Below are 24,602 nucleotides of genomic sequence, written 5' to 3' on the forward strand. Positions count from 1 at the left end.
CTACAAACCTCACATTAATGCATTCTGCATCAGCACCAAACGTTTACTACGTCCTAAGAACGCACCCCAACATTCTCATGTAGAGCGACCGTCTCAAAAACATATTTTCGGAATCGCCACGTATTAGTGTACCGTCGCTCGAGAAACTTGCTCAATATGTTTACTTCACCTGTACGAACCCCTCCCGCCTATTCAGGTTACCACCCTTGTGCCAAACCACGTTGCGAAATGTGCGTACATATGATCATCTCTATTTCAGCCCAGAGTTCAGCGTCAAACTTCAGAATTAAAATTAAAGGTGATTACGATTGCGATACAAGTAACTGTGTATACCTACTTGAGTGCTCAGTCGATAGGCTTCAGTACATATGTCGGACAGCGACACCATTCAGACTGCGGTTAAATATTCACATGGCGCATGTCACAACTTTTCCAAACCTGTCCTTATCTAAGCACCTGAATACCACAGGGCACTTACTCCATGACCTAACAGCAACCATATTAGAATCTGGGTTTCAATTTCACCACGAACGGGTAGCATGCGAACCATTCCTCATCTAAAAAGTTAAGGCATTGTCACTCGGCATTAACGAAAGCGCAGAAAAGTTGACGTTCCTGCGGCGCAAGTTAACCAACGGGACCGCTATGCCACGGGCAAGGCAAAATATTGCATGACATGCCTGCCGCTTTGATGAGTTCTCAGCCAGTCACCTCTGTTTTTGTTAAATTAAATTTTCATGAATGCCATGTATCTCAGATTTACTTAAGTGTTGGTTTTATTCTATTTTTCATTGTCAACATTGCCACAAAATTCACTTATGTTTTCTCTATATGGCTGTTCTCGTTGCTTTACACCTGTTTCTTGTTAGTTTCTTTAGTGCATTATTGCTGGTTGTTTACTTGTGTTTCTTGTTAGTTCATCGAGTTGTTTTACGCACTGTTGTTAAATACCTGCACTGTACATAATCCCCATGTTTTCACGTTGTTTCTTTCCATGACTGAAAAAAAAAGTGCCCTTTATTGATGCGCAGATTTCGCCGTACACGATCGTGTTGTAATATAGTCCTGTTAACTATCACATCGTTTTAGGGGCCCCTAACGTATAAAAGCAGTACATTTCAGGTTTGCAACGTGTGCCCTGATGAAGGCTGGACCGCCATCCAAAAGGTAGGAACTGTGTTATATATATATATATATATATATATATATATATATATATATATATATATATATATATATATATATATATATATATATATATATATAACCAGTCTTGTTGGGATGCATCCGCCTCCTTCGATAGCAGTTTTCAGTTTTGATCGCAGGCTTGTTCCTGCCCACGGCAAGTTATATCTTTTCACCACTTTTCTTTCTTGACATCTACATTACAAGTCGGTCTAATATCTTCCCCTATACTTTGCTTGGCTATATCTTCTGTTAGATTTCATTCTTATAGTGTCAAAACACGGTAAAACGAGCCCTTAAGTATACACTTCTTTCCTTATTCAATAACGAGGGTCTCGTATTGGCAGACTTGGTGCCTTTAGGTTGTATATGAGGAACTATTGGTCGCCTGCTCGCTCGTAATAAGTTCACGTGCCGCGTGACGCCAAAACAGGCTTATAAAGAGTGTGCCACACTCGCCGCCATGGCTACTGGTGGCGCTAGTTGACACTCCCACGTGTCATTCATATATAAACCCTATAAAGTGGCTGGGGGATAGCCGCCATGATTGCTCAGTTTGTAGAGCATCGAACGCGTTATTCAAAGGTCGCAGGTTCGGTTCCTGCCCACGGCAAGTTATCTTTCACCCACTTTTGTTTGTTCACATTCACGATACAATTCGGTCTGACAACTTCCCCTATACTTTCCTTGGAATTACTGTCTGTTAGATCTCAATATTAAAGATATATATATATATATATATATATATATATATATATATATATATAGAGAGAGAGAGAGAGAGAGAGAGAACAGCGCAAAGAACACCCTAGGAGTACGTCGTGGCAAACGTATGACAACCGAAAAAAATGCTAAGCGATAGTTGTGAGCATGAGCACAACTAACGCGTGTGTGCGTGCAAGAGCCCAGATAACTTCTGTGACTTCCGGGTGAAAAAAAAAGCGGCATGTACGTTTCTTTCATTTAGGCGGGTTTTCGTTTTTTTTCTCTGAAGGCAAGATGTATTGCAGTATCGTTTTTTCCCATCTTTTACAGTGTAAAATTTGCTGCTGTTCTCCCGGGTAATAAACGATAGTACGGACATTAGCCTGTGCATATGACATCATATAATTACTTTTCTGGTGTTTTATTGCCAGACTCATGAGCGGGTATGTCTCACTGGTATGCGGGTATGTGCCACAGGTGATAGACATTCATATCTACCTGGGAATGGTGAGAACATACATGGGTAATTTTGATGCCTGAGCGTTAAGAGAAACTGACATCGACTGCGTTGACCTGACGAATGCAAAGAAAAATTGTCAGGATTCCAGCTGGAACCAAACCCCAGAAGTATACGTGGTAACCAAGTATGCTATCACAGAGCAGGGCAGTTCTCGCAACTCCTTTTCAAATAAACCGTAATGTTCGTAAAGGATCGACTGGCGATTCAGTCACGACTATCTAATTTTACAAGCATTATATATGTACTCCTACGATACAGACGTCCCATCGGGTCAAGATGAACTGTAGTTTAGCGCAATTCACTCAACTACAGCGCAAGTGTGAACAACTGTTTATATATAAACATCTGCAACTGTTCAACATATGTCTGTGCGTACAACATTTGTACATATCGTTACAGTCACTTTGTAAAGTTTTACTCAATAAAAAAATCACAATACAGTCACCTCCCCTCCACATGCTTCGCATAACATCGATACGCAATTAAGGTACGTGGGATCTGCCTTTTTTTTCGTAACAGTTTGGCGCTCATTTTCAAAATGCATTCACGTGTTTTCTAAATTCTTTCGTCAGTGAAACCCTCAGTTTTCGCTTTTTCCATCTACAAAGCGAAACTGGAAAATCTTGAGGTTTCATTATCCTGATTGCACTATTGTGTCCTCGGATTGTCATGCTTACTAAACAGTTCATTTTCGTCGACCAATCAAACGCTGGTGCCCTACACATATTTTCGTAATGCTGTTTCTGCGCTATGTACACCTAACACTTTTTAACCATTCCACTTAGTTACGAAGTCGTCAGTCAAGGTTCTTCACACTTTTATTTTGGAGATGCCTCTGATTCGAACAAAATGACTGAAGCATCTGACAAGTGCAATGTACAAATGAATCCAGCCCAGGCTATCTACAACAGGCGGGTACGTACTGCACACACAGCACACTTACGGCCCGTCGCGTGACAAGGACAAAGCAAACGGCACCAAAAATACCATTGTATATAGCTCTTTCTTTTGTATATTGAATTTAATCACCGTTCAAGTGCATGGGGTGGTTTTTTTTCAGAGTTGTGAACAAACCGGCTCTCTTCATTTGGAATTCCTTTCTAGTGACGTCAATACTTGCAGCGATTGTCTGTCTATCATGTGATGCATCCACCTCCTTCGATAGCAGTATTGATCGGTGGTTCTCTGAATTGGTTGCTTTCAGATAAGGTGTGGCTCCCTTATCTCCCGTAACACTCACGTAGTTATCACGGCGACCTCCGTGATAAGGGGAACGGCACAGTTAAACGATATCGGCTATAAAACAAGTCCCACTCTCTCTGAACAACCTGGGGGCGTCTCTGGTTTGAACGGAGGTAAGACGCACGCTTTTAAAACCATGCATATTTACAGGACATTTAAACTCAGGACAGACTACAATCTACAAATCAAAGATACGCATGTGCTAACGTCTAGTATAACAGGAGCGTAGCGTGATGTTATAAGCGGAAAGAATTGTCTATGCATTACGAAAATGGTTTCTTGTGGTATGGTAATGTTTACGCTGTTGATTCGCAGCAAATAGGTAAATGCAATAATATACTTCGAATATTCTCATTATCATATATGCCCCGCCGCGGTGGTCTAGTGGCTAAGGTACTCGGCTACTGACCCACAGGGCGCGGGTTCGTATCCCGGCTGCGGCGGCTGCATTTCCGATGGAGGCGGAAATGTTGTAGGCCCGTGTGCTCAGATTTGGGTGCACGTTAAAGAACCCCAGGTGGTCTAAATTTCCGGAGCCCTCCACTACGGCGTCTCTCATAATCATACAGTGGTTTTGGGACGTTAAACCCCACATATCAATCAATCAATCAATCATTATCATATATATATATATATATATATATATATATATATATATATATATATATATATATATATATATATATATATATATATATATATATATATACATTGAAATACAACGGTGCAGCTGACGCTTTATTGAAGCAACAGCAAGATGGCGCCGATCATGAAGAGGAACGGCCGAAGACTGATGATGGTTATTGATAGATGAGGAAGATGACGTACAATGAATCCTCACACTAATTTCCCCCGTCGACGGAAGCGGCCAGCCTGGCCGCGAATTACGCTGTGGAACGCATACAATAGGGCTTGAGACGCGAAACGTGCACAATCTCTGTCCCGCGGCAGCGTTGGTCAGTGGGGACATGAACAGGTGTGACACGGTAGTTCACCGGTGAGGTCTGTTCGATAACTTTGTAAGGGCCAAGATAGCGTGACTCAAACTTTTCGCATAAGCCAGGCGTTCGCGCAGGAGTCCACAGAAGTACATTGTCGCCAGGGTGGTAGAGAACGGCGCGGTGAGTGGCATCGTAACGATGTTTGCGATCTTCTTGGCTAGCTTCGGTGTTTACGCGGGCAAGACGACGGCATCGAGCAACGCGGGACAGAAACTGGTCGCAAACGAATGGTGAAGAGTTGGCGGGGCCAGAAAAGAATGAAACGTCGAGTGGTGATGTCGGTTGGCGTCCGTATACTAGGAAAAATGGAGAATAGCCTATGGTTCGTTGAACTGACGTATTATATTGTCACGTCACTCCAGGGGGTGTCGACAAGATTTACTGACGTCTGAGCAACAGGGCTCTAACCAAGCGCGTCGGTTGGGCTTGTTTGCCAGAACGAGGGCCCACGTGCACTTCTTTCTTCTCTGTGGTGTGGGCCTTCACTTTGGCATACGACCCACTATTAGAAAGAGGTGGCAATATGCATACGTGACAAAGGGTAGTATGGCATCCCAATTGCGATGGTCCGGTCGGATATACATGGACAGCATGTCACACAGCGTGCGATGAAATCTTTCCGTTAAGCCATTGGTTTGCGGGTGATAGCTAGATGTTGTTTTATGAACTGTTTTTGATGCTTGAAGAACTTCACTGAGCGTGCTTGAAAGAAATGCCTTTCCCCGGTCGCTCAAAAGGACACGAGGGGCTCCATGACGTAGATAAATAGCATTCAAGAAGAAAGTTGCTACTTCCGAAGCACTTCCTGAAGTGATTGAGGCCGTCTCAGCGTACCGGGTCAAGTGATCAACCGCGGTGACGATCCACCTCTTGCCGTCTGATGTAGTTGGGAGGGGCCCGAAGAGGTCAATTCCGACGACAGAGAACGGCTCTGATGGACAAGGAAGTGGTTGTAGGGTCCCGACTGGAGCAGTAGTGGGCCGCTTGCGGTGTTGGCAAAGTGCGCACGAGGCAATATATTTAGCTACTGTCGTGGAAAGACCTGGCCAGAAAAATCGACTGCGGATGCGCTCGTATGTTTTGTAGTAACCCAAGTGTCCTGACGTCGGGTCGTCGTGGGAAGCGCGCATAACTTCAGTGCGTAGTGCGCGTGGTACTACGGGAACCCATCGGTGGCCTTCCGGGTGCAAAATGTATCGATATAGCACATCGTCCTCCAACTTGAATAGTCGGAGTTGTTTCCGGAGCCTGGCATTAGGGGAAGACGAAGCACCGGTAAGCCGACCAATGATGTCAGTGCAATAAGAATCGGCTCGCTGGTGAGTAGCAAGTGCTGACGGACGGGTGGATGAAGGTAGGGAAGAAATGGAAGATATCGACGAGGCGTCCTCCGTATAGCCAATTTGACAAGGGGATGTGACGTGCACCGAAAACTGCGGCAAAGGGCATCGTGACAAAGCGTCGGCATCTTGATGTTGTCTTCCAGTCTTGTAGATGACGTCAAAGTCATAAGATTGTAATGGGAGAATCCAGCGGCCAAGTCGTCCCGACAAGTTTTTGATTGTGGACAACCAGCAGAGAGCATGGTGGTCTGTCACAACAGTAAAATGTCGACCATGTAGGTACGGACGAAATTTTTGGATGGACCAGACAATAGCCAAGCACTCTTGTTCGGTTATCGAGTACCTCTTCTCTGCAGTGGTCAGAGTGCGGCTTGCATACGCGACAACTTTCTCGCGAAAGGCATGGTCGCGCTGGAGCAATACGGCGCCGATTCCTTGTCCACTCGCGTCAGTGTGTAATATCGTAGGTGCCTTGTCATCGAAATAACAAAGAACCGGTGGGGATGTCAGTGCCTGCTTGAGTTCTTGAAATGAGGCTTCGCATTGATCATTCCAATCGAAGGAACCGGTACTAGCAAGGAGCTTGTGGAGAGGAGCGGCAATAGTGGCAAAGTTGCGAATGAAGCGGCGAAAGTACGATGCGAGTCCAAGGAAACTGCGTACTTTTTTCGAACGAAAGGGTCGCGGAAAGTTGAGGACTGCGGAAATTTTGTCCGGATCGGGCTGGATGCCATCTTTAGTAACGAGATGTCCTAGAACTTTTATAGCTGTGTTGCCAAAATGGCACTTCCTTGTATTTAGTTGAAGTCCAGCGTTGGAGAGACATGTGAGCACTTGATCTAGGCGTTGCAGATGATCATCAAAAGTGGAAGAAAACACGACGATATCATCGAGGTAGCATAGACAAGTTTTCCACTTGAGGCCACGAAGAACAGTGTCGATCATCCTTTCAAATGTGGCGGGAGCATTACATAGACCGAATGGCATTACGTTAAACTCGTAAAGACCGTCCGGCGTAGAAAAGGCGGTCTTTTCTTTGTCTGCTTCGTCCATTGGTATTTGCCAATACCCGGACCGAAGGTCAAGGGTGGAGAAGTATTGGGCGCCTTGCAATGAGTCAAGTGCATCACCTATACGGGGCATCGGATATACATCCTTTCGGGTAATCTTGTTGAGCGCGCGGTAATCAACACAAAATCGTACCGATCCATCCTTCTTTTGTACCAACACAACGGGTGATGACCAAGAACTGGTAGAGGGTCGTATGGTGTTTCTGTTTAGCATATCGGTCACGTTCTCCTCGATGATTTTGCGCTCGGCCAAGGAGACTCGGTAGGGACGACGGCGTACAACAGTCTGACCTTCAGTGTCGATGCGATGATGCGCAACTGTGGTCTGTCCTAGTGCCGAAGCATTGGCGTCGAAGGAGGCCTGGTGTTTCCTGAGCAAATTCAGCAACGCCTCACGCTGAGAAGCAGAAAGGTCAGAATTTATCCCGGGAGCAAAGGAGGAGGAAGTAACAGACTGGGCCTGTTGTGGCTGAGCTGTCAAGGCGTCAAGAGAGACCAAATAAACCGGTTGGGTATCCACATAACATGACACTGCAGAACCTTGGGGTAGGAGGACGGGCTCTGGGGTAGGGTTCAGGCCAATGATTATCGCTGCACTGTCTTTGAACCGCACCAGGCTGGAGGGGACTACAACGCCGCGAGCTAGACAGCTGCTGGAAGGGGTGATAAGGACGTCACCATTGGCAATATTCGGAGAAGTGATGGTGATGAGTTGCTCTTGACCCGGGAGCAGTATGGATTCGGAAGCTGTGAAGAAACGCAATGGTTTTTCGTCGACGCGTTCGCTGCAGTGATCGGTCTCGGTCATTTCGACTACACGTTGACGGCAAGAAATTAATGCAGATGCTGATGAGAGAAAGTCCCAACCTAAAATTAGTTCATGAGCACATGAAATTAAGACAGCGAAGGTGATGTGATGAAGAATACCATCAATGAAGACACGCGCTGTACATTGGGCCGATGGTCTAATTACTGCTCCATTGGCCCCAATCAAAGATGATCCAAGGTAGGGTGTCTTCACTTTCCGCAATCGAGAACACAAGTCGGCACGCATAACTGAAATAGTTGCTCCCGTGTCCACCAAAGCCAACACCCGCACACCTTCCACAGTTACCAATAACATGTTTGACGGTCGTTCAGGAGGACTTGGGTCATTTCGCCGCGATGCAGTTTTCCCTCCAAAAACTGCACTGTTTAGTTTTCCGATCGCTGGGCAGCCAGTTGAGAGACAGGCCGAAGTGGTGAAACAGAGCGTCGGAGTGGCGAAGGGGAGCGTGGTCGGGATGCACGTGTATTGTTGGTCGTGTTGGAAATGCGCACAGGAGACGGTGATCGGTGGTTGGAAGGACTGTCGGCATAACGGTAGTAACCTCGAGCACATGTGTCGTCTCGTTCAAAAGCGGCATAACCACGACGTTCATCTTGCTGCCGACGTCGACAGACCCGGGAAATGTGTCCTCGAATTCCACAGTAGTAGCAAATAGGACGTGGGGCCCGCCAGGAAGAATGGTAGGTAGGGTTCGGTGGACGGGCGACTAGAGGTGCGAGATGTTCGTGATCAGGTACAGGTGGTGGTACTTGAGACGGCGAGGGTTGCATTGCAGTGATCTGTGCATACGAAGGGGGTTGGGCGCATGGTGGAGCACGGTGAATGCTTTGGAACGCTGACATTTCTTCCCTAATAATTCCACGCAGATCGCTAGAGGCGGCTTGAGCGGGAACGTTGTTAGAAGGAGGTAAAGTGTAGGCTTGCAATTCCTCACGAATTATGGCTCGAATGATGGATCGGAGCTCCATACTGTTTGCCAGGGGGTTCTCAGAGAAGTCGGGTCGTAGGCGGATTGACTGCAAGGTCAAGCCGCTGGCATACCGAGACGACGTCGGAAACCGTCGAAGGGTTGTGTGCGATGAGGGCGTTGAAAGCGGTAGGTCCGATACCCTTCAGAAGGTGCCGGACACGATCACCTTCTGGCATGGTGTCGTCGATACGGCGGCAAAGTGCAAGCACATCCTCAATATAGAAAGTGTAGGACTCACCGCAATGTTGAACGCGTTCTGCCAGTTTCTTGCGAGCAACTTCTGAACGGACGGTCGGTGTACCAAAAATGCGTCGGAGCTGGTCTTTGAAGGAAGACCAATCGCGGAAGTCGCTCTCATGGTTCAGGAACCACGTCTTGGCAACCTGAGAGACGTAAAACTGGACGCGTGCTAATTTCGATGCCTCGTTCCAGTTGTTGTAGACACCTACGCGGTCATAGTTGTCGAGCCAGTCTTCGACATCTTCGCCAGGCAGACCGGAGAAGATTGGAGGCTCCCGAGGGGGGTTGTTCACCGGGCTAGGGTTTGCGGCTGGTGGTTGCGCCGGCGGGTGGTTCGGTTGGGCTTGCTCTTGGGCCATGGTGCTCTGCTGGCGCAAGCGACGTCCCGAACGGAGCTCCAGGAGCTGGCTTTGGATGGAGAGAGGTCGAAGAGATCGGGAAGCACCTTCCACCACTTAAAATACAACGGTGCAGCTGACGCTTTATTGAAGCAACAACAAGATGGCGCCGATCATGAAGAGGAACGGCCGAAGACTGATGATGGTTATTGATAGATGAGGAAGATGACGTACAATGAATTCTCACAATATATATATATATATATATATATATATATATATATATATATATATATATATATATATATATATATATATAAGGTGGAATAAACTACTGCAAATGAAAGCGAAAGTAGCTCTGAGAAGCATTTTAGTCTGGACGATTTGTTTTGGCACCTGACCTCTACGTATAATTCTAAATATATCCCATTGAACAGCCGTAGTTTTAGTTAAAATAGGGATGATTTGGCATAAGAGATGTTTTTTTTATGGAAAGCCTCCTTCTATTGTTCATTGCTGGTATATTGGTGCACGCAACAATGAGATCAATATTGCGAATTATCTGCGGATGCATTCCTAAAAACTGAGTACACTGAAATTATACGAGCAGCGCGCCTCATGAGCTACGCACTTCTGGTTTTAAATACTTTTTTTCTTTAATCACACGCCATCTTGGATATGGAAGGAAGGAAGGAAAATAGGAGGAAAAGAACGGCAGGGAGGTTAACCAGCCTAAACTTGGCTATGGTGGTGGTGTTGCATATGGTGGTGGTGTTGCAAAAAACGGGATTAGCCTGGTCTAAGTGGCCGTCAGTTGTTCCACCCGAGCATCTAATGAATTAAAGGGGTTAGTCACAAAATGTCATACAGCCCAGTTTCTCGCATAAAAGCCATGAGGCTCCGTTGCACGCATCTTCTCGTTGCCGTGAGCCCGTCAGGTAAAAAATACATACTCGATTGCTCCGTACCTGTGACAACCTTTATGCAAGCTGTGTTCCATTACTGCTCTTTCTCTTTCAAACCGCGCGCACAGCCATATGAAATGTTTGATGTCACTGATGTCACCACAAAAGGCCCGAAACGGGGAAGCGCCTCGGCCAGTCTTGGATGGCAAAGTCGGCGGGTATGCGGAGTCAGTTCCTTTTCGGTAAAGAAGCGTCGCTTGTTGTCTATAAAGAGTCCATGGATTACGCATGACTGGATTGGAAATCTGTGGGTGGCTCTGATTGCGCGTTGCATGCTTGTTCTTCCAATTCCCCGTTCCTGTGAACTTGTTCGGGCCTAGTGTGAAAGTTAGGACATTATTGGTAATCCTACATTTCCAAATATCTTGCAGCCATAAGCGCTGGGTATTCAACAGGTATACCATTTACCTCAATCTGCTAGACCTAAACATACGAAATTTTGTAATTAAGATAACAATTAGGATATTAACCCACAGCAGGGCCAGAAGTAAGACGAAAAGACAAACTTGATGGTTCATAGGCATCGCTGAAAATTCAAGAGCGAACTCGGACAAAACCGGGGAAGAGAACGACACCTGCGCTTGTGTCTCTCCTTCACTTGTTCTTGTCCCAGTTCGCGCTTGAATCTTCAAACAGCAGGTATTGCTATACCACTCATGGCGCAAGCATTCCGGATGAAATAACCACCCCCAGTAGTTCGCCCATTTGAAACAGAGGTCAGGGCAGATGCGCCATCTCATTGGTTTCATGCAAGCAGCTATAAACTCACTCCGCGTCTCTTGAAGCCTGGCGACACGTACGCGCTGTAGCTCTTGGCTTGTAAACTCGGTGGCCTTCTCCCGTTGGAGAGAGAGGGGGCACCACTTTCTGTAACCACTCGCCCTCTCTCTTCAAAGGTAGAGTGCACCGCACCTATGCAATGCGCTGAGGGCTGCGACGAGTGCGTGTGCTCAGGTCGTTACATTGGGTGTATGCGTGGCGCTACATGTGTGCGTTTTTCTGTGTGCACGCAAGTGCGTGCCAGTGAAGCAGTGCATGGGCAAAGCACGCACGAACCTATCCTCACTTCGCAAGTTCGGTTCCCGGTGCCTCCAGGTACCCATAGGTTTTCCTATTGGGGCGAAGGGTATCCTCGCCAGGTGCTCGGGGTTATTGGTAATTATTGCTTGAGAAGGTAACCTTTTTTTTTCTTATCTACTTCTCTCCTCCTCCCCTCGTCCCCGACTGTGCCGATCCTGGAGACGCGCGCCTCTTGAAAATGATCTTGGCGTTGGTCTTAACGCTCCACGAACTGGCCTCAGAACTCTCCAAATAGGAATGCCAAGATCATGTGACGGGGAGTTCGCAAACCGAATCAGCAGTTTGGGCCACCATCTCTGTTGGACGAAAAAAATTGCCCGCAGCTTCCCTCGGGGGAACACTGAGGAGGATGCGGAGCATATAATTGGTTAACGGGGTGTTAAAGTGCGACTTACTTGGGTCGATGGCTAAATTGGTTAACGTGGTTGTGAAATGGGGTGTTAAATTGCGACTTACTTGGGTCGATGGCTAAATTGGTTAACGTGGTTGTAGGAGGGCGTGTTAAATGAGTGAACACGTACACACGTATGCGAAAGGGCGGCGCTGGTCGAAGGGACGTCGATCATTGTGTTTGTGGATTCGCTGGAATTCATTTCACCGCGACCTTGGACGTCGACGCGCCGTACAAACCAACCGACGAGCGGCAACTGAGCGAGCGAGCGCCGACCTTGAGTATATATACAGCACGACGGCGCATGCACTGTCAGCTGTTGAATGTTCTCGAAGCGCGACGCCACATGCGCGTCCACTGGAGAATCAGGAGAATTGTAGATGTCGAACGCGGTGTGTAGAGGAGGAAGGGTGCACAGATGGTGGAGGAGTGAAGCGCGCGCGGTGTGTAGAGGAGGAAGGGATGCACAGATGGTGGAAGAGTGGGCGACGGCGCGACGGCACATGCGCGCGCGTCAGCTGTCGAATGTTCGAGAAGCGGTGTGGACGGCGCGGACGGCGCGGACGGCGCGGACGGCGCACTACAAGGCGCGAGTATAAGATGCTCCGCATCTAAAAGTGGCCTTCCTTTCTTCATATCACTACTGCTTAGTGGAATGAAATGTTAAGGTGAACCAGTCGGAGAGCACACCTAGTCTGTTTACTCCGTCCTATGAAGAATCAATCAAATCAAACGGCTACTCTGCTGTTTTTTGAACTTATAAATCAGGGCGACCTTGAGGATATAAAAGTGCACGGTATACAATCCCAAGCTAGCGTGTTATGATCGCATCACGTTTCATTTGGAGTTACCGGCCCTGTACATTGATATTCAATGGGATGACTATGGCTTGAGTGTGGATTGCTATACGCTTTTGCAAGTAATGTAAAATTACCCAAACAATCTTGGACTTCCCAGTTCTATTTGCTTCCTTTATCGAAACATCGATGTGGTGTTAGATAGCCGGCTGCGCTACAGCAGAACCAACCTTTTGGATACCTACGTTAATTTTGATTAACACTTTTTCCTCGGTGTGCCTTTTTTACATACTTACACAAGCATCATGAAGGTTCTCGTCATATGCGCACTGCTCGTGGTGGCGGCCCAAGGCCGCATCATGGCTCCACTGTCTCTGAAACCACTGTCCGACGAAATGATAAACTTCATCAACAACCTCAACACCACATGGAAGGTAAGCCTCATAATTTCCCTACTATATTTAAAGGGTCACTGGTGCTGCTTCGAATCACTCGCGAATATCTCATGGCTTTCCTGTTTATATGTTCTTACGTATTAAACGTTTGATGAGCAGTTTACGTAAACTACGGTAACTACTGGCAATTTTGTAAGAAAGGTATGTTTACACTGAAGTCTTCAAAGTAATTGCAAATTGAATACAGGTCATTGACGTCTAAATGATGACATGGTGTATGAACGAAACATTTGATAATGAATTTAGTTACTCTATGATTGTGAGAAATTTGCTTTATTGGGCGGCTGCTAAATGTACGAAAATCATGTTGGTATAACGTATGCTACCACTATTTGTAGATATTGCATTTACCGGAGGTATTTTTATTTTCGAAGCTGCTTGCTCTGAAGCAAAGCAAAGATGCCAGCGATTAATGTTTTTGGAAGTATATTTCTGCATGTTTTAGTGTTTGTAGTATCCAAGAAACACTATATTTTGCATAAGTGACTTGAACTAAATCTTGCTATATTGATTAAATTAGCACTTCACAGCTCCGTTTTAGGCTGTCACATAGCGGGAAAGGAACACACCGGCAATTCAGCAAAACTTACGTTTTTTTCTGCCTGCTATGGCACACGTGCCACGATGAAAACTCTGCTACGCACTCAAATTTCGGGTGGTCCTTATAACAGTGGCCGTTCAAACATATGCCCACAATCGTAGAACCACTGCGCTTTAGTTATTGCTAATGTTTTTTTTCTAGGGTCACATCTAGACCGTTTGTTACATATATAAAAGACGTACACATGTTAAGATGAACGTTACTGAGCATTAACTTTCTTACTTGTCAAACTATAGCAGTCATTAGCTAAGCAAGATGAAAAATTAGGCGAGTTGGCGCAGATTCACTGTGGCTTATTAGCGTGAAGACCCAGACTTGGAAAGCAGTGCTGTGCCGTGTCCACTTCTATGTCTGGGTATCCACGCTGTTAGCCACAATGAGTCATTAGCGACCTTATTGATGCGAGTCATTCAGGTGAAGTATCGTTACGTTTGTTAGTTCACAGTCACTCGCTATGATCTTGGTTACGATACCTCCTTTATTCTCTGTCGCTAACAAGCAAACCCTTCATGAACTGTTGTGTAATGCTTTCTATGAAACGCCTTCGGCCAGGCCGGCAGGAACTTCGACGAAAACATTCCCCTCAGCTACATCAAGGGACTGATGGGCGTCCACCCCGACAGCAAGAACTACAGGCTCCCGCTTCACTACCACACGGAGATCCCGGATGACCTGCCCGAATCTTTTGACGCCCGAGAGCACTGGTCCCACTGCAGCAGCATCCACCTCATCCGGGACCAGTCCGAATGTGGATCATGTTGGGTAAGCAATGTGAATGCTCTCTCTTCATTTGCATATCTTTCCTCTTTTGATGGCAACAAAGAGCTTCATATATACATCGTATTTTTTAATTAAACAGTGGGTACCCCCACTTACTCGACCATTCTTTGCGTTGTAGTGAAAAAATCATGTAGAACTTTCTACATATTCCAGACACATAAAACTCGGTAACGTAGTAAGTTAAACGATATTTTCCATTTTTCTATTTGCGTCAGTATTTTCTGAAGACGGGCATGTTTTCTTGTACGCCATGCCAGCGTATACTTTCAGAAAGTAAAAGTACTTGTTTACGGCTGTGAGATTGAGAATTTGCCAGAGATGTCGCGCTGTGGGCTGTATAAAGGCGTATAAGCGTTCGATTCTATGCGTGCCTAATGTCAGCCTCAAAACGTGGGATAGATGGTGCAGAAGACTGAGGCGCAAAAAACATATCGTGAAGCAGGAAGAGCAGAAGAGAAGAAAGAACAGCGCCACTACCAACTGTTTAATGACCGTCTAGGAAACGCGCAGGAAAGAAGACAGAACCGCGCATGCGTGCACAGCCAACAAACATCGCACAGCGTCATGATCAAGGCACTAAGTTATCCAAAAAATGCATTTCTGTTGAGTACATCACAATAGATGTATTACTGATACAATCGGGCCCTTTCTTTTTGATAAAATAGGCTTTCAAGAGCTCCATAGCTGTTTGTTTTTTGCTCCTACCAAGAATCACCGTTTTCTCAAACAATGGCACACATCCGCAGGCTTCACAGTGCGCTGGAAGATGCGCATGATCACTTTTGCCTAAACTATTGGCATGCTCCCTCAGTCTGTCATTAATGCAACGTCCCGTTTGACCGATATAGAACTTGCCACAGCCCAGGGGAGTCCCATATACCACACCTTGTGAGCAGCGCCTAAAAAGTCTTGTGTGCTGCTTCTGGCAGCCCCTTTCCTCATCGCATGTGGTACGCGGGCACAATTGAGCAAGTTTGTTGGGAGCTGAAAAAACGACCGGAACGCCGTAACGGGAAGCCACCTTCTTGAGGTTATGGCTCACACGGTGTATATATGGGACCACCTCAGGCTTAACCCGCTCTCTCTCCTTCGGGCGCGCGTTTGCATTATCTAATCTGCCTTTCACCCTCTGCAGCAGGGATTCTACCACGGAACTAACTACGAACTGAGGGTAGCCGGCCTTGGAAAGTTTTTGAAGTTGACGCATAAAGCTAGCTCACATAACATGCTCACACGATCTGCGTAGTGCCAACTCTAAACAAAGTAGAGCGATTTCGCGTTTCACAGTCTTTGAATGTGCTGAATTGTATAACAACTCCTTCTTACTCCGAGGGAGGTATGCACAGCATGCGTGACCAGCCGAAATTGTCAGGTTAAGGTCCAAAAACTGCAAAGAGCTATCTTCCGGAAATTCATTAGTGAACGTGAGCTACTTAGCATTTGCTCTAAAAACATTTAAAACCTGCTCAACCATGACAGGCAAAAGAAAAGGACTTAAATTGTCAACAACAACCAAAAAATCGTCTACATAATTAAATACTTTTAGAAAAATTGGATGAGATGAAGTAAAAACACTTTGTAGTGCGTGGTCAAAGGATGATAAAAAGTCGTCACATAAAATTGGTGCTACCCGTGACCCAATGCAAATGCCCTTCCTCTATAAAAACATGCCATGTTCAAAAGAAACGAAAGTGTGGTTGAGATATGCTTCTAAGAGGGTAACAAAATTAGCAGACGACATCTCCATTTTAGACACAAATGTGGCTTCGCCACTATCTTCTATACACTGCTTAACTGCCCGAAGTAGCTCCGGATGCAGAACCGAGTAAAAAAGGTCACTTACATCTACGGAAAAAAGGTTGCCTGTTTCATGGTTTCAAAGGAAAAACCCAAATACTTCATCCGAATTTTTCGTCAAGAAAGGGTCATGAACTTCAAGAAGTTTTAGGGCTTTGAGCAAAAAACTGCTAACCTGATATTGCCTAGTTTCACGCTCACTAATGATGGTGCGGAAAGGTACGTCGGATTTATGCGTCTTAGCACTGAAGAAAGCAGTAAGGGAATCCTTTTTGCTCCTGCTTATCTGTATAGCCAAAGATTCGCACCCAATTTCTTCACACAAAGAGAACATTTTTCTTGACTTTAGATAGCCTCACTTTTACAGGCTTGAAGTTGTTGTTGATAGCTTCTCTTGCTTTTTCATTATAGGAGCTCCTGGATAAAGCCACAAACCCACCTTTCTTATCTGAAAGCATTAGCTAGAGTTCATTGTCTCTAAAATATGTCACTACACGTTGCAACACACACACTTGTCGCCCAGAATCAGCTTTTGGGGCAGCCTTGTTTAGACTGTCAACGCCTTCCAGCAGGCAGAGTTCACGTTGTTCTTGTGGCGCCTTCCTTGCTAATTGCCGATTCCACGCAAGAAGGTCCTGTGCCGCAACTTTAGGAGGCCATATTTAGGACCCTTATTGAGGAGAAATACTATATTATCCTCAACTTTGGTATCCCCTATAATTCTTAGCCTCTCTGTGTGGTCTTTTTTGGTAGATGTCTTGGTCACACTCCTCCGCAGACAGGATAGCATACAGCTCCACGTGCTTTCAATGACAGTACTCACCACCTTGCGGTAGTCCTTTAGCTTCCTGGTAGCCACCCATGTAGGAAAATTGGTGTGGCACAGGCACCTGAGAATGTCGTTGAACAACCTTACTTGGCGGCCCAGCTCAGAACGCCAAATCTTGACCATTCTTCTAATATGGCCCCACGAAGGAATAACGGCGCCGAAGAGTGAAGTAGCTTCACGGGGCGGGATCCCTTTCCAATGCAAAATCCTAGATAACGCGCTTGGCATGTCGCCGCCACGATGTTCTGAAACACAGTGTACGCATCAGGGAGGCTTGAAGACATAGTATGTCCGAACCAAAGAGAACCGGAGCCCACTGTACGAGAAAGGTATTCCAAAAGGAATACCTCTCTCTCTTCCTGTTCTTTCTGCTTCACGATATGTGTTTTTGCGCCTCAGTCTTCTGCACCAAGTATGCGCCGATAATCCCAAAAACAAGTCCTTTTGAGATACGTGGGATAGAGCTTAGCTAGATTTATCGCAGGCCTTTGGAGCAGCGGAAGCCATGTCCGACCGAATCTGCATCCACACCAACGGAAAAGTCCAGGTGAACATCTCAGCCGAGGACATTCTTACATGCTGCCATAATTGCGGGACCGGGTGAGTATGATAGATAGTCATTCATACATATACAAACTGTTTGAAGTCGTCATATAAAATTGTTTAGTGACTACCCGGCCCACCTGACAGAATCACGCATAATCACCTCACCATATGTCAACATATTTACACTGCGCAAGACTACGAGTAGACTACATCGTAACTACTCGTAGTCGTGCGCTGTGCAAATATGTTGATTCCTATCAACAACTAGCCCAAGCATCTGTCTTGTAAAGTTACACCTCACCTGTCACGCTGACAATGTCAACTGAGTAGGATTGAAAACTGGGCAAGCTGGTAACAATTCGTGGCTGGTAGAGGTAAAACAGCGCCAAAGAACAAGAACAACGAAAGAGTGGACGGCGCTCGTTTTGTGTTTACTCTTTATTCGTTCTTGTGCTTTGGCGCTGTTTTTGCCTTTACCATCCACGACATCGTTTACTGCGATAGCAATTGTATAGTAACGGGAAGACGTCGACGGGAAGGTGTATTTCAAGTATTTACTCGAGGCCATGTGACCGCGGCCACAAGAAAGAACATGGCAAACCAGCGTACAACTCGCCCTGGGAGCGTTGTCGTAAGAACTCCTTCCGCGTCGGCACTTTCGCTATCACTGCCGTTCCTCGCATAATGTTTCGTATGAAATCTAAATAGATAACAAGACCTCACGAACTGTATGTTGCACATGCCAGGGTAAGCGTCGGAGCACACGCAGCCAAGAAATGCTGCTTACGAGAAAAAGAAACCCGCACCTATTACCAGTCGGCGCGTTATAAGCCCATGAAAGGGGGCATAAGAGGGGGGCGGAATGAGCCTACTCTTATTTCTGGAGCGCACTCTTATTTCAAATGTACCACGCCCGATCGATTCGCGTCCTAAAATCTGCGCCACAAGCTAGCGCAGTGCCCCCCCCCCCGTTCCCCCAACGACGTTTTTTTTTGTTTGTGGGCAATGTTTAGGCGTGCGTGAACTGTGAGAAAAAAATAGCACGCTTACATTTAGCCTAACTTATCGATCAATTACCTGTGCCACAAGTCGGCCAAAAGGTTGCAAGATTTCACCAGATCGATTCCTATCGTTTTTTTATGTACCAAGGCTTGGGCTGTCAGAGATTCCATAATTGAAGGCTGGTTATTATTTGTTATTACAAATGACTAATTACATGCGTAAATCTATTAACAAACATCAGCCCTTGGTTATATTTACTTTATGAAGATGCGTTCGCTGGGAGCGGCAATCGAACTTACTCACACTCGTGACAGACGTTTAGTGCGATAATTAGAGCTCCTGAAACCACCATTCAGTTTTGTTGCCTTGTAGACAGTTACACTCATCACGTACGTTTTAAAATAAAAATCAAACGTTCTTCACTTATATCTACCGGCTCTGTCTTTCGTGATAGATGCAACGGAGGATTCGCTGCTGCCGCTTGGAACTTTTACGAGAAAGAAGGCGTCGTTACCGGTGGTCTCTACGCTACCGACGACGGGTGCCAGCCTTACTACTTCCCGCCATGCGAACACTACGGCACGGGACCACTGCCTCAATGCAAGGGAGTCAAGCCAACGCCCAAATGTGCACGTGACTGTCGCAAAGGGTACGAGAAGAGCTACAGCGAGGACAAACACTACGGCAAGTGGATTTTCCTCTCGAACACAATGGTTCAACTATATATAAAAGTATAGGTTCAGCTTGTTTGTTCATGTTAAAAGTATAAGTTCAGCTTGTTTGTTCATGTTAACGTTCAAGTTTGCTAGAAAAAAAGAGACGACACATTTTTCTAATGAATCAACAGGGAGGAGAGTACTTCAAATTAGTGTTTGTCGCTCTTCAAATTTGTCACCTGCTTGTAACAACTGACCATAACCATATTTTCAGGCTGCCTTGAAATGAGAGCACTGTCCCATAAATGCGCATGACATTTACCGCGCTGTTTATGAGAAGCCTGTTTTTTTTCGGTGATCTTGCTTCATTTAACCATCACTAAATAAAATTCAATTGGTTTTGCTGGCTTACGTTAGCGTAGAACATTGGTCAAATACGCGAAAAATACCAATGAACTAAATTCGAGCCTTAAATCTCAATGAGTTTTTCTCTGTTTTGGAAAAGAAGTATGGAATGCATAGATTTTCTTTAAAGAAAACCAAAGCAGGTCACAATTTGACATGCACTAAACATGAAGCACGAAGGTGGCAAAATACATACTCTATTATTGCCTTCCCCACCTCTTCCTAATAAGGAGTAGAAAACGTCGGGCATTGACGAGAACACCAGCCCCTCACCATAAAACGAAAATGATGCCTGGGTAACATCATGTACACCTCTTTCGTACAAACTGCCCCGGTGACTTCCTGTGATGCCTTCAGTTGGCCGTGGCAGCCATATTGAAGAAATCGAGATAGCATCCGCGGTTCATCTCCTTACCCCACCTCCTGAAATTTTTAGATTTTTCATGTATATAATACGCTCACATTACAAACACACGCATGAATACATATCTGCGGGGTTAAACCACACTACCACCCTCACACTAGCTGAGAAAAGTTCTGGCTACGCTACAGTTAGATTTATTGCATTATATATTGAGTGATACTACATACATAGTATTATTACTGCACATATGCGTAGTCCCGATGCGTTAAAATTCGTTTGCCCTATAATCAAGGAAACGAAAGTGTAACTAAAACTTCTCTCGAACAGTCGCAAACAGTGTGGTTTCCCAAAAGATAGTTGATACGTATCTTTAAAGACAGTAAGCAAGTGGAAAATGAGAACTCCCTAAAAAGAGCAACAGGTAATATTTTGTTCTTAGCGTGCATTACACATTGCTCCATCGTCATTCGTTAATGTTCCTCGTTCTGTTTCTGCAGGTAGAAAGGTCTACTCAATTTCCCAAGATGAGAGCCAGATCAAGACTGAAATATTCAAGAACGGACCAGTGGAAGCAGACCTTACTGTATACGCGGATTTTATGTCGTACAAGAGCGGTAAGTTTCACCTAACCGTATAATGTACCACGTAATATTACGTGTGTTCCGATTTTTTTTCGACTTTTACTTGCTACTTGAATTCGAAAGTTGTGAGCGATGCTTTTCGCATTTAGTATGCAGCAGATCTTAGTCTTACTTAGAACTACTTTTAAGAATACATCAGTGGGTTTCTACCGCAGGTCCTGCGGGACATCGACATCAGTTACCGATTGTGGTCCTTTTTTTACGTCCGTCTGTGTGCACGGGTTCACGATGCCAGCTATCTCACTCTACTTTTTTAGGTCCCAAGCGAAGAGTATCATTTCTCTGGCTGACCTTCCTGCTTATTCTCCGTTTGCTTCGAACTTACTCCATTTCCCTCGGTATTTAGTTGCTTACCCTTCCCAACTGTCTTTGTTCTACTCCCTTGTAACCCTGCGCAATTCTGTTGCCCGCAGTAATAGTGTCTGAATGCAGCTAGACAATTGACATTGTCAGAAATCGATTTCCCACTAGCACTGATGATCAGCAGGATCAGTCCGAATAAGTGTAACGTTGACATTACAAAGGATTTTATTGTCGCACTGAGCTTTGCTGGGATCATTCTTTCGTTACGACAGCACATAGCCTCCCGACAGTACATATCCTCCCGTAAACTTGTTAGTGCTAAGCAGTGTTGGCAAAGTGCGAGCTAATATGATATTATTAAAATACTCAGCGCAAAGTTTAGAGAGAGAGAGAGAGTGTGTGTGTGTGTGTGTGTGTGCGTGTGTGTGTGCGTGTGCGTGTGTGTGTGTGTGTGTGCGTGTGCGTGTGCGTGTGCGTGTGCGTGTGCGTGTGCGTGTGCGTGTGCGTGCGTGTGTGCGTGTGTGCGCGTGTGTGTGCGTGTGTGCGTGTGTGTGTGCGTGTGTGTGTGTGCGTGTGTGCGTGTGCGTGTGTGTGTGCGTGTGCGTGCGTGCGCGTGTGCGTGCGTGTGCGTGTGCGTGTGCGTGTGCGTGTGCGTGCGCGTGTGCGTGCGTGTGCGTGTGCGTGTGCGTGCGCGTGTGCGTGCGTGTGCGTGTGTGTGCGTGCGCGTGTGCGTGTGCGTGTGCGTGTGCGTGCGCGTGTGCGTGCGTGTGCGTGTGCGTGTGCGTGTGTGTGTGTGTGTGTGTGTGCGAGTGTGCGTGTGTGTGTACTTTTTTGTAGCCTATATATGTGTGCATCTTAATAACAATCAGTTGAAAACCTGTGATGGTCCTCGTCTTTTCTGTGTGCGTTGTCTAAATTTTGGGCTTAGCAGTTTAATGAAGGTAAATCAACTAGCCCAGTCCCACATTTTACTAGTATGATAGTCTAGGCCATCCTCTTCATAAATCCCGGCCAGTGTGCGGAATATTAGCCAAGACAGACTCTCCTCTAAAAAGATGCCGAGCCACACTTTCAATGGCATAGTCTATGGGAGACGTTCATCGTGAGTGAACTGCCGTCTAATTGTACGAAATCGTACAATATATTTCCCCTTTGATTTCAGACGTGATCCCCATTTTGCAGGTAGCGCTTAGTTCAAACGCAAGCTGCGTTGACTTAAACCGCTAGATATCGCGTCGCCACGTGACATTGGTTGAAGCCCGCGCTATTTCTAAACATACTGTATTCGGTCATTGCTTTCATATACACTCCAGCAAGGCATCATTCGCTGGCTGAAACGGGCCTTTCAATGTTCCCTTGGCGCAGGAGTTTACCAACATCACAGCGATGATATCCTGGGTGGTCACTCGATCAAAATCCTAGGCTGGGGCACTGAGAACGGCGTGCCGTACTGGCTGGTCGCGAACTCCTGGAATGAACAGTGGGGCGACAAAGGTGAGCGTTCGATGCAAAACATAGACTCTCTTTCATTTGTTTCTTTTTTCATCAATAAGCAGCCAATCAACGAACAGGCTCACTTTCCTTGAATATGAACTCTGTTTTGTATGCCACAATAGTATGTATTGTACTGACCATAAAAAAATTATTGTTGTCGTCCTGAAAGCACCATGAGACCTGCTTTGAGTTGAACACGTCAATAATTTTTAAGAATTAAAGCACTTGGGAGTCTCGTATACTGTGGCCTTAACTTTTTTAGGAGGTAAACCACCAGGTATTTGCTAGTTCCCGTGCAAAAGTGACTGTAACGCCGACCTTTTATTGTTTCAGGCTACTTCAAGATTCTCCGCGGAAAGGATGAGTGTGATATTGAGGACCACATCAACGCCGGTATTCCCAAGGAAGCCAAAGCGTATTGAACGTAGATCGTAAATTATAATAAAAAATACGTGCTTCTTTTCCGCTTGTTTTCACTTCTGCAAAGATTGAAATAATAATATTTTGTTGCTGTTGTCTAATTTGAACAAGTACAAGAGAGTTGGAGGGCGGTCAAAAGTTCTTAGGCGATGCTGCCATAGGAATGCAAGGGATACCAGATGGGGAACTTTGCCCTTCCCCCCTGTACATACGAAATAATAGCCGTCTGTTTGCAGTGCTTACGCCAGGTTTCTGTTATACACTCTAAAAAACAAGTATAAGAGATTCCTTTCAAGCATTTTTCACTTCCCACGCATATGACTCTCTTTAAGGAGGTTAACTTTCCTGTGGGTCACATGACTCCTAGAAAAGAGCATAATGTCTTCCACGGAGATTTCACCTGCCTCTTTAAGAAGGCCAGTCAAATATGAATTCTCGTCAAATCTGAATTAGGCACATCAAAAACATACATGGTTGATCTTTCTTGTTAGGAATCGGTATAACACGAAAGTGAAACGTGTCATCACCGAGGTAGCTGAGTGTTTATCTGGCATTGTTTCGCCACGAGGGTGAAAAAATGAATGCTGCAGCAACAAATTGCAGTTTCGTTCGAAGAATGGCAACTAGCTTGAAATTCAAAACAGTGTGCACGAAATTAGCATACTCAGAAAAAGCACGGAGAAACAACTGCCTCAGCTCGACCCTTGAGCTGTTTGAGCAGCGTGCTTTATAGCACGCTGACCAAATAGAAAGAAAGGCTCACGAAACTAACGCACATGTATACACGGTACGAGAGCAAGTCAATGGACAGTTCTATTTTCTTTGAGTGCATCACATTTTATGAAGGATTGGATCCCGTGGTCAGGATTCGAAATCACGGCAACGGCTGTGTTCCAATACTCACCGTACACGGCTAAATAGACAGCTAAATGAACGGCGGCCATTTTAAGTCTCATTCCAATTCTCACGTAGCCGGCAAAATAGACAGCTCTGAGAAGACCGCATCGTAGACAAATACGATGCAGGCTGCTTTGCGGTCTAAACAAGATGGCGGCTCAGCGAATCGCTCAGATAGATCAAATCTCACCGGGAAGGTCATCTGCACACAAACAGACGCTTTCTCAGACGCTCAATGTGAGTAACGTTAATTTGTTTTTGATTTCAACGCGAAATAAGTCAGAAAATACAACTGTTACGTTTGTTCATTCTAGCTTTTTCTTCTCGACGCGAGGTGGCGCGTCGTCGCGTAAAAGCCGTCCAGAAGTGTTCCAATTCTCGGACAGCGTGGGCTCGGTACTGTCTTCCAAGCAGTCTGCGTAGATTGTCTACGTGCTGTCTAAGAACTGTAACACAGCCAATGTGACCTACACAGTCGGGTGACAGCCATTGATTGAACGCAGTGGGTTCATTAAAACACGACGACAAGCGTTTCTATTGCCAGCTACAGCCTAAGAGCGAATGTAAGCTCCGCCCACAGCAGTCACCGTCCCACGCAAGCACAATTGGCATAAATGTGCCACCAATTGCAATGGATTAATTACGCGACATCAGGACCTTTCACGTATTTCAGGCGTACGACTTGACCGTAGAGGCACAAGTTCATTTCGATAGTCTTCCGTCGAAAATTGTCATT

General features: G+C 45.8%; 1 protein-coding gene across 2 annotated transcripts; it reads left to right on the forward strand.

Moving 5' to 3' along the window:
- Nucleotides 1–3,677: 3,677 nt before the first annotated feature.
- On the forward strand, nt 3,678–23,011 carry LOC142803998 (cathepsin B-like). 2 transcript variants are annotated; one of them, XM_075890454.1, is made up of 8 exons: nt 3,678–3,765; nt 12,977–13,110; nt 14,285–14,494; nt 17,623–17,738; nt 19,141–19,374; nt 20,613–20,725; nt 22,421–22,549; nt 22,883–23,011. In XM_075890454.1, exons 2-8 carry the CDS (start codon nt 12,982–12,984, stop codon nt 22,969–22,971), a joined length of 1,020 nt encoding a protein of 339 aa, XP_075746569.1. In that variant the 5' UTR covers nt 3,678–3,765; nt 12,977–12,981; the 3' UTR covers nt 22,972–23,011. The 2 variants fall into 2 exon arrangements, with proteins under 2 accessions (XP_075746569.1, XP_075746565.1); XM_075890450.1 differs by lacking the exon at nt 3,678–3,765 and adding an exon at nt 10,487–10,566 and having other exon boundaries at nt 12,978–13,110.
- Nucleotides 23,012–24,602: the final 1,591 nt, after the last annotated feature.

The sequence above is a fragment of the Rhipicephalus microplus genome, chromosome 1 (genome assembly GCF_043290135.1).
Source record: "Rhipicephalus microplus isolate Deutch F79 chromosome 1, USDA_Rmic, whole genome shotgun sequence".
Classification (NCBI taxonomy): Eukaryota; Metazoa; Arthropoda; class Arachnida; order Ixodida; family Ixodidae; genus Rhipicephalus; species Rhipicephalus microplus.

Bases quoted from the DNA above. Each gene is read 5' to 3' on its own strand.
- LOC142803998 (XM_075890450.1), top strand. From the start codon at position 10,493: ATGTCACTGATGTCACCACAAAAGGCCCGAAACGGGGAAGCGCCTCGG. The intron at 17,739-19,140 runs GTGAGTATGATA...CTTTCGTGATAG, and splicing joins TGCCATAATTGCGGGACCGG to ATGCAACGGAGGATTCGCTG. The intron at 20,726-22,420 runs GTAAGTTTCACC...CCCTTGGCGCAG, and splicing joins TTTTATGTCGTACAAGAGCG to GAGTTTACCAACATCACAGC.